General features: G+C 52.3%; 1 protein-coding gene across 2 annotated transcripts in view; it reads right to left on the bottom strand.

Annotated features, from left to right (window-relative positions):
* The window catches only part of MYO7B (myosin VIIB), a 71,974-nt gene that overhangs the window by 21,948 nt on the left and 37,813 nt on the right, over positions 1–12,213 (bottom strand). The window contains exons 18-25 of one of the 2 annotated variants that reach the window (XM_060015739.1): positions 11,286–11,380; positions 8,327–8,411; positions 6,508–6,726; positions 5,498–5,668; positions 4,423–4,632; positions 4,121–4,288; positions 1,069–1,146; positions 793–920 (exon numbers count right to left, since the gene is read on the bottom strand). In XM_060015739.1, coding sequence (XP_059871722.1) covers positions 793–920; positions 1,069–1,146; positions 4,121–4,288; positions 4,423–4,632; positions 5,498–5,668; positions 6,508–6,726; positions 8,327–8,411; positions 11,286–11,380 — 1,154 coding nt within the window. The remainder of the gene's footprint in view (positions 1–792; positions 921–1,068; positions 1,147–4,120; positions 4,289–4,422; positions 4,633–5,497; positions 5,669–6,507; positions 6,727–8,326; positions 8,412–11,285; positions 11,381–12,213) is intronic. The other variant, XM_060015740.1, reaches the window with a different exon arrangement.

Genomic DNA, 12,213 nt, shown 5'->3' with positions numbered 1-12,213 from the left:
TGTAAAGGACACTATGCTCATAGTGAATGAACAAACAGGATATCTTGGCAGAGAAACAGAAACTATAAAAAAGAACCAATTGCAAACTCTAGGATTGAAAAATATAACATCTGAAATTTTAAAAAAATGTTGGATGGGTATAATAGCAGACTGGGGAAGACCAAAGAAAAATCAGTGAATGTGAAGATAGATTAATAGAAACTATCCAATCTGAAGAACAGAAGAGAAAAAAAGAAAGCAGGGATGAACAGACCCTCAGGGATGTGAGGGATAATATAAAAGTCTTCCATAGGTTTAATTAGAGTTCAAAGGAAAAGAGAGAGAGAATGAAGTAGAAAAAAACATTTGAAGAAATAATGCCCCAAATTCCCCCAATTTGGTTAAAAATAATAACTTAAAATATGTGAACCCTTGAGATACAGTAGTCTGTCCCTGAAAGCAGTATACATGGTTCTTTAAATTTCTATAAAAACACAATTCCTGTAAAGCAAATTGTATATAAAGTAAAATATATATAACATAAATGAGGGACTTGCCCATTTAAATGGACTTGCATTAAAGCTGGTTATCAAATGAATCACCAGCCCATGATGAATTTGTCTTCCTAAAACTGGGTTTCACCCAGGGGTTTTAACCCAGAGCAAACAGAGAACCCTTGATGATAACGTCTGCTGTCCTGAGACCCAGGCTGCAGGCCCCAGGGTAGGGAGCAGGACAGGGCTGCAGCCATGGGCTGAGAGCCAATGAGGGGTCCCATGTTCTGAATGGGGTGCGACGGGGGTGGGGACTGACCTGAGGCTGGGCCGCAGGATGGCATAACCCACAATGAACTGCACTTTCTCCAGATTGGACATGGGTCGGTCTGAGATGGGTTCGTCAGGATCAAATGCCTCTTCCCTGATATTCAGCTGGCTGGCCACCTTGAAACCCAAAGGCGGCAGTCAGGACAGCTGAGATTCTTCCCATTTGCAAAGGAGGAAACCGGGCGGAAGCCTGGAATGCTGCCGCAGGCCAGCCAGCGGGCGGCAGAGCTGGGAACAGGCCCAGGTCCCCTGTCCCTGGGCTCACCTGGCCCGTGACCCTGGAGGACTGCTTCAGCTTCATGGAGGAGATGTCCTTGGTCCCTCTGTCCCTGAGGTTGGGCCTCTGTGGATGGAGACAGTTCTTGAGGGATGGTGAGCTGGGGTAGCACCTCCCAATCTGACCCAACAGTGCCTAGGGTGGGGCTAGTCTCCAGATCCCCCAGCCATTTCCCAGCCGATTGACAAAGCGCCGAGCAGCCCCTCATCTTGACCGAGCTGTGCAACACTGACAGGTGTGCATTGCCATCCTCACAGCTGAGTGAGGAAACAGGCGAGGGAAAGTGAGAAACTGGACAAAAGCTGCTCGGCCAGTCACCCGCCCTCTGGGAGGGCTCAGGACTGTCCTGATTCCAAAGCTTGGACCTCTCGCCAGCCAAGCGGGCTGGGTCTGAGCCCAGGTGCCCAGGACAGCCCCAGGCTATGGTCATTCTCTGTGACAATTTGGTGGATGAATTGGAATACACTCCACCCACTGCAAGGTAGGGCTTTCCCAGAGATGAGAAGATTCTAAGCTGCGGGGCCTGGTCTGGGTGGGGAGGGGTCTGCCCCCAGCCATCGTGATCTGCTGGTCTCCTTAGGCAGGGGTCACACCCTGTCCTGATGGTGTCATGAGAAGTTCCTGCCAAAATTAGAGCTCAATGTGGGACCGGGTCCAGGGCTGGGCACCAGCTTCTGGCTGGGCTAAAACTGGTTTGCCACACAGGGGACAAACATAAAACATGGTAGGCTGGCGGGCGAGGGTGGGCAAGGCTCACTCAGCCCACTGCTCCTCCTCGGGGGGCACACAGTGGGTGCTTAATAAGTGTGCAGGAAGGAACATTCGAGATCTGACCTCTGGGAAGCCAGTCCTCCCTGTGCTCACCTTCCAGAGGTGCCAGTGGCTGGACCACCTCCCAGCATCCCCTCCCTGAGAGGTGGCCAGCCTCCAAGGTGGCCCCCAGTGGCCCTTGCCTCCTGACATTCTCACCCACCGTGGCATGCAGGCATTGAAGCTTCCTTCCTGCTGTCTCTCTGAGGTCACTCATTGTGGAGGAAGCATATGTGAGAACACTCGGGCAGCACCACGGAGAGGCCCAGGTGGCCAGAGCTGAGGTCTCCTGCCAGCAGCTATGTGAGGGAGCCATTTGGAAGCAGATCCCATAGCCCCAGTCGAGCTTGGAGATGACAGCTTGACTGCAACCTCACCAGAGACCTTGAGCCCGAACTAACCAGCTAAGCTGTTCCTGACCCTCAAAAACTGTCTGAGATAACGAATGTGGGCTGTTTCAAGCTGTCAAATTTAAGGGGTAATTTGTTACACAGCAATGAATGACTATTACACTCTGCAGAGCCCACATCTCTAGAGGTCAGGGAGTCAGGGCTTGAGTTTGGGCAACTTCCATGTAACCCCTGGACCAGATCTGGCCACGTGATGCCAGGCTGCAGACTCCCTTAGACGTCTATGCAGTTGGTCTGCACACAGGACCTCACAGCTATCTGAGCTGAGGTATGGGGCACTGTGATACTGTGATTTCTAATAAGAAATATGTATTTGGTCTTTGTCCCCATTACTGGCACAGAGCTCCTAAAACCCTTGGAATTTCCTATGATAAAGGTGTCTTTTTATGTTAATGAGGTGACTTTTGGAAAGCACCTAAGGGTGGGTCTGGTTGCCAGGGGACAAGGGGAGGGGGGAGGGGCGGGAGATTGAGTTCAGCTGGCTCAGCGGCCAATGATTTCATCCATCGTATCTATGTAATGAGGCCTGCGGAAAACCCCAAAAGAACAGGGTTCAGAGAGCTTCCAGGTTGGTGACCACTTGGAGATTTAGCGAGAGTGGTGCCTGGAGAGGACATGGAAGCTGCTTTTTTTTTCCCTATTATTTATTATTTATTTTTTGGCTGCACCGTGTGGCTTGTGGGATCTTAGTTTCCCGACCAGCGATTGAACCCAGGCCCTCGGCAGTGAAAGTATGGAGTCCTAACCACTGGACCACCTGGGAATTCCCCATAGAAGCGTCTTAATCTTTCCCCACACCATGCCCTATGCCTCTCTCCCATCTGGCTGTTCTGAGTTGTATCCTTTTATAATAAACCAGTAATGTAGTAAGTAAAATATTGCTCCGAATTCTCTGAGCCACTCTCGCAAATTAAACCCAAGGAGGGTGTCGTGGGAACCTCTGATTATAGCCAGTGGGTCAGCAAATGAGGAACAATCTGGACTTGTGCTGAAGCAGGGGCCATCTTGAAGGATGGAGCCCTTCATCTGTGGAATCAGACGCTATCTCCAGACAGATAGTGTCAGGATTGAGTTGAATGGAAGGACACCCAGCTGGTACTGAGAAGTCTTGGTGTGGGGAAAAGTCCACATACATTGGAACTGGTGTCAGAATCATAGGCAATCGTGGGACTCCTAATGCTGGTGGGCCCGAGTGCTATCACTGCTGTGTCATTCCTTTGGACTATTTTGGTTAATTCCACTAAGATGACATCATGAAACCAGGGCTTTAGGAAGGACTTCTGACCAAACATGGATGTGAATTAACCTTCCATCAGAGGACAGGGCAGAACATGGGTAAGGAATTTGGTCTCTGAATTCAGCAGAATGGATTCAAAGCCCAGCTGTGTCACACGTATTCACTGTGATCTGGGGCAAGTCACTTCACTTCTCAGTTTCTCTAGCTACAATAAACTTAATGATCCCTACCTTGTAGGGATGGCTCCACTGGAAATTAACTGAAGACAAGCAACTGGCACATAGCACGTCGCCAGTCAGTCATAACATCTGTTGTTAGTATTACTGTCCAATGTTCAGGTCAAGCCCAGTGTTCAGAACCTGGGAGATCCTCTCCTATGATGACTGTATGAATTCACAAAGTCCTGGGTGTGATGCCTGACTCGTGAGTTCCTGAGCGCCATTCAAGACTGAAAAGCCTCGGGGGCCCCTGGGTCCAGCAGGCGATGCTCACTCCACGTCTTGCCTCCCCCTTCCAGTCCAGCTTCCGGGGCCTGGGGACCCCGGAAGGGAGTACGCCCTTTGTGCCCCCGCCCACTGCGCACCTGTGTGGATCCGCCGTGTGCCGGAGGCTGGGCGCCGCTCTCCCTGCCCGGGGTGTCATGGGTCTGCGGCATCACCGAGCCACCACGCAGGGTGTTCCTGGCAAAGAGCACGGGCTCCGGGATGTCACCCATGAACCTCAGGATGATGTTCCACACAGCCAGGGCGGCCTGGGGAGACGGGGACAGAGTGCCCAGCTGGAAGCCAGCTCCACGCAGCGGGGAGCCCACAGAACCCCGTCTGTGCCTGGTTCCCGCTGAACCAGGGGGAGGCCTGAGCCACTAGAAACCAGAGAACCAGGTACCGAGCAGTCGGCATCCTCCTCGTGGTAAAGCAGAGGGTATCGGAGGGGCTGCCGGATGTGTGTGTGGCTGGCTGATTTCTGAAAGTAGGTCACGGCGAACTTGGGGAAGGTGTACTCGGCCAGGCCATCTGCGTCCTCCTCGGGCTCCTCCATCATGGGGACCGTGTCCAGGTCAACCTCGGGTAGCTGCTGGGTCCTCTCTTCCAGATCCTGGGTGCCAGTGAGAGAGAGGGACAAGGGTCTGCTGTCCTTTCAGATGTGACCTGGCAGCGTGTGCATCTTTGGGGGCCAGGGAGCCCCAAGAAGGGTCTGTCTGGTTATTGACGGGGTGCAGAATTATCCACTGCCCCTTGTGTTGGGGACCTCCCCGACCCTCACCCTCGGTGGGCCCCTGGTGGGCTGCCGGGTGCTGGGCAGGCCTCGGTGTGAAAGCCCCAGGTATCTGGCACCCTCTGCCTGCAGACCTGGGCTCTCCAGACACCCCCCACTCCCCACCCGCTTCCTGCTTGCTTCTGTCAAATGCTCCTCCAGTGGAGGGGGGCCGGGCTGGCCACACTGCACAGATGATTTGTGTTGGTGGGGGGGGGAGCCTGGGCGGGGGGAGGGGGAGGCAGGAGCACCTTGGGGGGCCCCTAGGTCACTGGCCCAGAGCAAGATGCGGTGCGAGTCAACGGGACAGCTCCGGAGCTGCCCCCAAATCAGACACACCCTCCTCCTGCCGTGCGTTTTCTACCTCGGGTCCCCAGGTCACATACTGCAGAGCGGCAGTGACGTGCTCTGTGACGGGGGCCAAACGCACGCGGGAAACGCTGCCCGATTGAAAGTCCAATGACATTCGCGCAGTAAAGGCTCTAGGAAGTCTTGCAGGTAAGAAACCTGCTCAACTTGAAAGGGTTTGACCACAGAGACCCTAGCTCCTGTTTTCCCTGCATCTTCGCCCAGGACCGCAGAACTCACTTCAACACCTACCTACTCCATCGGCTCCCCGAGCTGAGTCTTGGCTTTTCAGGAAAGCCTAGAGGTTGGCCCCTAGACACAGCCCCCCTCGCTGCTGGGCCGGCAGAGCCTATCTTACCTCGACGTGCGGTGTGGCCTGGCCTTCCGGCCCGCCCATCAGGGAAGGCAGGAAGCCGAACACCTGTTCCACCATCTCCGTGTCGGTGACAGTGTCGTAGATGGACTTACGCTTCCTGCTGGGGACGGCGCTTGGGCTTTTCTGCTCTGCAGCAGGGATGACCAGCGGCTCCTGCACAGACACCCCGGGGGGGGCCACGGTTAGCACAGGCCCGGCTGGGGCAAGCCCCTCCCGGGAGCCAAATAAACCTCCTCCCTCCTGCCATATTTGTCCAAATCAATACATTTCCCTCTAAAATCCTAGGTTTTAAAAGCGACAGGGACTGGAGATCCACCAGCCTGGGCTTCTCCTTTCCCAGCGGATAATTAGAGGTCCCGAGAGGGGGGGTGCTTGCTTGTCCACACAGGGTACCACGCCAAAGCCCGAACACCCCCAGAACCTAGCTGCAAAACCCACTCAGGCCCACCTGGTCCCTTCACAAAGAGTACCAAGGCTCCCCTGGGAGGGGGCCCTGGGCCTGCCCTGGTCTGTGGCCCGTCCGGGGCCACGTGGGGGCAGGAACACGCTGCTGACGTGTCTGGGGCTCTGCACTCTTTCCTGCTCTGGCCACTGTACTAGCACTGTGCCCCGTGGACCCATTTTCATCTACGGAGCAGGGGAAGACTTCATCCTAGGCCCTCTTTCCTTATCACCACTGCCAAATGAGCAAGTTCTGAGGAGTGAGGCAGAGTCTCAGATGCTCTCCGAATGGAGGAAATGGGATCACGCAAGGGTGAAATTTCAAAACGCAGGGATATGCATCTCGGCGCCGCTCCCCTGTTCCCTGCCCTCCCACCTCTCTTGCCAGGACTCTCTTGAAGGCTCCTCTTGGTATTTCTTGGTATTTTTGGACCTGGAGGGGGCAGAAGTGTCTGGCGAGAGCCCTATGTTGCTGCCCATTCCTTCCGCCTACCCTCCCTCACCTGGGCCCAGCCACCTCCCATCTGCCCGAGAGGGCAGTGACCACCTACATTGGCTTTCTGCCGCCGGAAGTTCCGCCGGACAGCTGCGCCCCTGGCGTACGCCTGGATGACCACCACTGCCCTCCTCTTGGCCTGGACCTGCTGGCGCACCAGGTAGCCCCTGCAGAGGGCTTGCAGCTGGACCATCCTCTGCCGCATGTCCTGGTACTGCTTTGCCAGCAGGTGGCTCCGGGTAATGGCCTGCAGACGCTCAAAACCCAGGAGGATCTGCGGAGGCAAGAAGGACGGGCACTCACAGAGAGGCCTGGGCCCAGCAGGGCACAGAGCAGAGAAAGGCCTTCCCGAGGGGACAGAGAGCAAGGGGCAAGGTGTCCTCACAAATTAGCTTTACAGTTACCTGCTTTACGGCATAAGCGCTAGTGCTAAAATTGTATGTGCCTGTGAGTACAAGCATATTAAATGAGTTAGTCACACTTGTAAAGCAGTTAGAACAGAGCCTGGCATCAAATTAGTGCTAACGAAGTCTTTTTAAATGGTGTCAATAATAAAGTAGTTTCCTGGGAGTTCTACCAGTAACAGAGAACTGGTTTGCGTGTCACATGAGTGATACGATTCCAGAGGCCTTGCTTTTCACACCTGCCGCCAAGTCCAGCCAGCTTGTGTGGAGCTGGAGTACCTGTGTGGAGGCCTATGGCCGGCTCCATCAAGCTAATCCCTCAGGGATCTTGAAAATAAAGAGGAAATGATAAACTATGAGTACCTGCTTCTATGCTGCAAACACACCCTAGGTCACAGCAGTCCCTAAGCCTCTGGGATGGCTCCTGTTGGCTTCTGAAAGACCAGCCTAACGGCTGCCAGGTGTGAGGGGTCATGCTTCATCTTACAGGTTTGGAAGTCACACAGACACACCTCCCAACTCCAGCTCTGCTGCTTACTGACTGCGTGCTCTTGGGGAAATGAATTTCTCTATGCCTCGGTTCCTCGGCATACAGCGTTGGCTTAATAATAAATAAAATGGGGACTTCCCTGGTGGCGCAGTGGTTAAGAATCCGCCTGCCAATGCAGGGGACACGGGTTCGAGCCCCGGTCCGGGAAGATCCCACATGCCGCGGAGCAGCTAAGCCCGTGCACCACAACTACTGAGCCGGCGCTCTAGAGCCCGCGAGCCACGGCTGGAGAAAGCCCGTGCGCAGCAACGAAGACCCAACCCAGCCAAAAATAAATAAATAAAATAAATAAATGTATTAAAAAAAAAACTACGCCTAAGAAATTTAGGAAAAAAAATAAAATGACGCACACAGAGCAACAGGCCCCAAGGAGCCTTTCCATCCATGTCAGTTGCCAATGTGCCCTTGTGAGCACGGAATGAGGACAGGTGTGGGTCAGTTTTGCTGACGTGACCACGGCATGTCCCAATCACAGTCGCAGCCATGACCAAGGCAAGCAGTCAAACAGGCCCCACAGGACACGGTTGCTCTGGTTTGCTTGTTGCGCAGACACTCGTTAGCAGTGCCTGGGGTCGAGGAAAAAATGAGGAAAAAATGCTTGAAACAGAAAATAATCAATCCATTAACTTATTCTGTTGCCTGGAAATTGGGAAAAAAAGCCACCATCTAATTTCAGAGCAGGTCATCTCATTCTAGCCCTGGAGATGCCCCCAATTCTGCAGGAGAACGCTTTGAAACCTGCAAACTGTGTGACCTGACGCTATGCTAAGAAGAGTGTGTGGGGTGCTGAGGTCTGGATCGTGCCTGTGGCTGGTGGGATGCTTCCTGCCCCAGCTCTCACAGTCACAAACAAACGTCCACATTCGTTTCTAATTGGACGGCTGCTCCTGCAGGCTCCGCCTCCCACGTGAGTGTCTTACCAGCTTGAAGTTCCTCCGGATGTAGTTGCCTCTCCACCAGGCCTGGAGGGTCACAGCTGCCCGCCTCTGCCTTAGGAACTCCTTCCTACAAGCGGAAATGCAAGTCAGTGGTAACAACCACAGACATTTTAAAGCCTTTGGGGGGAAAAACTGATTTTGAAGGAAGAGAGGAAATGAATGCCTACAATATTTCTTTTCCAGAAGCCTTTATAGGCTGAAAGACAGACAGGTTAGGAACTTAAAATCTACTGCCAACAACTAAATTTGTGAATGAGGACAGTTCAGTTCTTATTTATTTATTTAAATTGATCTTTTTTCTTTTTTTTTTTCTTTATTTTTTTTGGCCACGCCACACAGCTTGCGGGATCTTAGTTCCCCAACCAGGGATTGAATCTGTGCCCCCTGAAGTGGAAGCGAGGAGTCCTAACCACTGGACCTCCAGGGAATTCCCGAGGACCGTCCAGTTTTTAGAGCGAGGAGAGTAAATTTCCTCATTTCCCCCAAAGATCTCTGAAGGGATAAAACCCATTTCCAACTTTTTCTTCGTTGTCAGACTCTGCCCCCTCCTCTGGCCACCAGCCCAGGGGTTTACCAGAAATCAGGTCAGAAGTCTCAGGACCAGAGCTCCTCTCTGGGGGCAGGTCAAAGCAGAGGGCTGCCCCCAGACCCAGGCAGCCTGGCAAGCTCCAGCAGACTGCTCCCTCCACACGGAGGAACGAGGGCTGAAAACTGGAGGAGGTAACCTGAAACCTCGCCTCTGGGGAGTCAGAGGTGCATAGGGATGTACCTTTTCTCCCACACTTAACTGAGTTTTCTTAACACTTCTAATAATTTTTCAGGGTATTTTCTTAGGTTTAGGACAGTAGATCTCAATCATATTAAAAATCATCTTCGGGGAGCTGGGGGAGGGGGAATTGGATGAAGGTGGTCAAAATGTTCAAACTTCCAGTTATAAGATTAAGTACTAGGGATGTAATGTACAACATGATGACTATAGTTAGCACTGCTCTATGGTATATATAAAAGTTATTAAAAGAGTAAACCCTAAGAAGGATTTCCATCACAAGGAAAAAAATATTGTTTTCTTTTGTTTCTGCATCTGTATGCGATGGTGGATGTTCACTAAACTTATTGTGGTAACCGTTTCATGATATGTATAAGTCAGATCATTATGTGGTACACCTTAAACCTGTACAGTACTGTAAGTCAATTATATCTCAATAAAACTGGGGGACAAAAACCAAAAACCAAAACAAACAAACAAAAAAGAACAAGAAAAAAATCATCTGGAGAACTTCAATATTTATTGATGCCTGGGTGCCGTCCAGTCCAATTAAGTCAGAATCTTTGTTGATGGGTGGACAATATATATTTGTATATCTGTCTATTCAATATTTTTTGGTGCGTGTACACACACACACACACACACACACACACACACACTCACATGATGATTCTAATATAAAGCCAAAGTAAACAACTGAGTTATCTAAAAATGAAGAGAATTTGTTTCCTTTCTAATATTTATACCAGTGGTTCTCAACTGGGGGTGATTCTGCCCCCCAGGCACATTTGGCAATGTCTAGACACATTTTTGGTTGCCATGACCGGGGGTTGGGGAGGAGGATGCTACTGGCATCTAGGGAGTAGAGTTCAGATGTTGCTAAACATCCCGCCCAGGGGCCCAGGACAGCCCCCTATAACAAAAAGTTATCCAAGCAAAATGTCAATAATGTTGGAGTTGAAGAACCCTGATTTCTATATTTTCTTTAAATTTCTTGTCAAATTGCATTGGCCAGAACAGCAAGAACACCATTAATTACCAATGGTGATCACTTCTGGGAAGACGGAGTAGACATACTTTCCCTTACTCCTCCTGTTAACTACAACTAAAACCCCCTAGACATTATATAAAAGAAACATTAAGAAGACTCTGAAAGATGGAGAGAAGAAGGAAGACCAGCTAAGGATCTCAGACACGGTGGTAACTTCTCTGGATTTCTTTTTGCCTCACATACCCCAGACTAGGAGTTGAAGAAGTAGGCAATCCAGAAATGACAAGGGGCACAGACCAGAAAGACCCCAAGAAAAGGCTTCTCTCTACCGAAAGGATCAAGAAAGGGGCAGTTTAGCAAGGCAGAAAACTTTTAGATAATAACCAAGTCTACTCCAGTGAAACACCATGTAAACAACTGTGGTTCCCCCACCTACACCAGAAGATTCCCAGTGGAAAGCCTAGACATCCACCCTCACCTGGGTTGTGTAGGAAGTCATCCTTGATGGGTAGTAATGAGCTCACCCCCAACAATGGCAGTGGAGACCACTGGGGAATCCTGAACCTGTATGGCCTTCTAAGCCACACCTCCCCGCCTCATGACCCTGCTTGCTGGTGCCCATGGCCGCTATTCCCGTGGCTCAGCCACTTTCTCGCATTTTGTCCTATCTGGGTTTCCAGGCCTTCCTATGGTTGGCAACAGGCCGACAGGATAGCAGGGAATGGCACCATGGGACCTGCTGAGCCCCCTGGACGTGGTGAGGGGGAGGGAGGCGGTAATATGGCTGATTTACTGAACCTGCACTGAAATTCAAGCGTTATCTTCTTACTGACCAGGGAACTGAGTCAAAGACAGTTCTTTCCTTCTCTCCAAAACCAGCCACCTCATAAAACCAAACCCATACATTCTCTAAGACAACTGAAGGAGAACGCCGAGATATAGTCGAAACCAGAGCTGACGCTTCACTGGGCTCTTGCTTCCGTGGTGGAGTTTGCCCTCCACCCCAAAGATTCAAATAATGTATTAGAATTCTCTGGGCAACACAGGCTGCAGCGTCCCTGGTCAGGAGGTCCCGACAGTGCTTCTGCCTCGGTTACCCCGAGAGGGGGACCAGCGGGAACATGTGGCCCTTGGGGGGTACATGGTGGGTGGGTGTATGGGCTGGGAGGGGGCAGGGCAGGCACCTGTATCTGTAGCCCCGCAGGACTCTCTGGATGCTGACTGCAGCCTTGTCCAGGGCCTGGCTCCTCTGTACCGCCAGCAGGGTTTCCTGGTTTTCCTGGGATGGGAGAGATCTCATCATGCAGCTGCCCTGCCTCACCCCTACTCGCCCACCTGCAGCCAGAAGTCAGGGTGTCTCAGACTCTTCCCACACGGCTCCTAGGAGGGCGGGCAGGGGAAGGGGGGCTCCTAGGAGGGCGGGCAGGGGCAGGGGCCCTCATGCTGCCACCGATGTGGCTCAGAGCAGAGAACCGCAGCTACATCCCCAGCCCCAATCCAAGAACTTCCCATTTTAGTTCTTTCTTCTGTTGATTCGATCTGGGAAATTTCACTTCTGCTCTGGAGAACCCAAGAGGGGGCAAAACATTTCCCCAAAGCTGTATTTTATTTCCCCAAATTCATGTGCAACGCTCCTTCAGCTGTAATACAGATGCATGCTTGTTTCCATATAAACATGAATTCCAGCCTTTGCATAGAATTCAGAGTGTTGAGGTCATGAGCCGTATTCATCCCTGAGCGGTGACTTTCCCTGGCCCACCTCCCTGCTCCCCCTGGATCCCGGGCCCAGAAGGAAGGGACTGTTTTTGCAGAGTAGAGCGCAGCACGGCCCTTTGGTAAGTGATGAGCAGAGGCCAGGGGCTTGGTGGCCCTTCCTGCCCCCATCAGTCTTGCATCAAGCAAGCACTGGGTCTCTGCGTGTGCCTGGGTGGGCCCTGGGGACACAGAGATGGACTAGACCCCCGACTGTGGCCTCAGGGAGCAGCCAGGGAGGGGGAGGGATGGAGGGGCGGGCACTCACCTCTCCTCCTTGGCCATCCATCCACGCTGACCCCCCTCTCCATACCGCACCCTCCTGGGCAGCGGCCCTGGGACTCTCCAGACCTCTTCCCT

The sequence above is a fragment of the Delphinus delphis genome, chromosome 7, assembly GCF_949987515.2.
Source record: "Delphinus delphis chromosome 7, mDelDel1.2, whole genome shotgun sequence".
In the NCBI taxonomy this organism is placed as follows: domain Eukaryota; kingdom Metazoa; phylum Chordata; class Mammalia; order Artiodactyla; family Delphinidae; genus Delphinus; species Delphinus delphis.
Note: the sequence above shows the minus strand (reverse complement) of the source record. Positions and strands in the feature narration are given on the sequence as shown.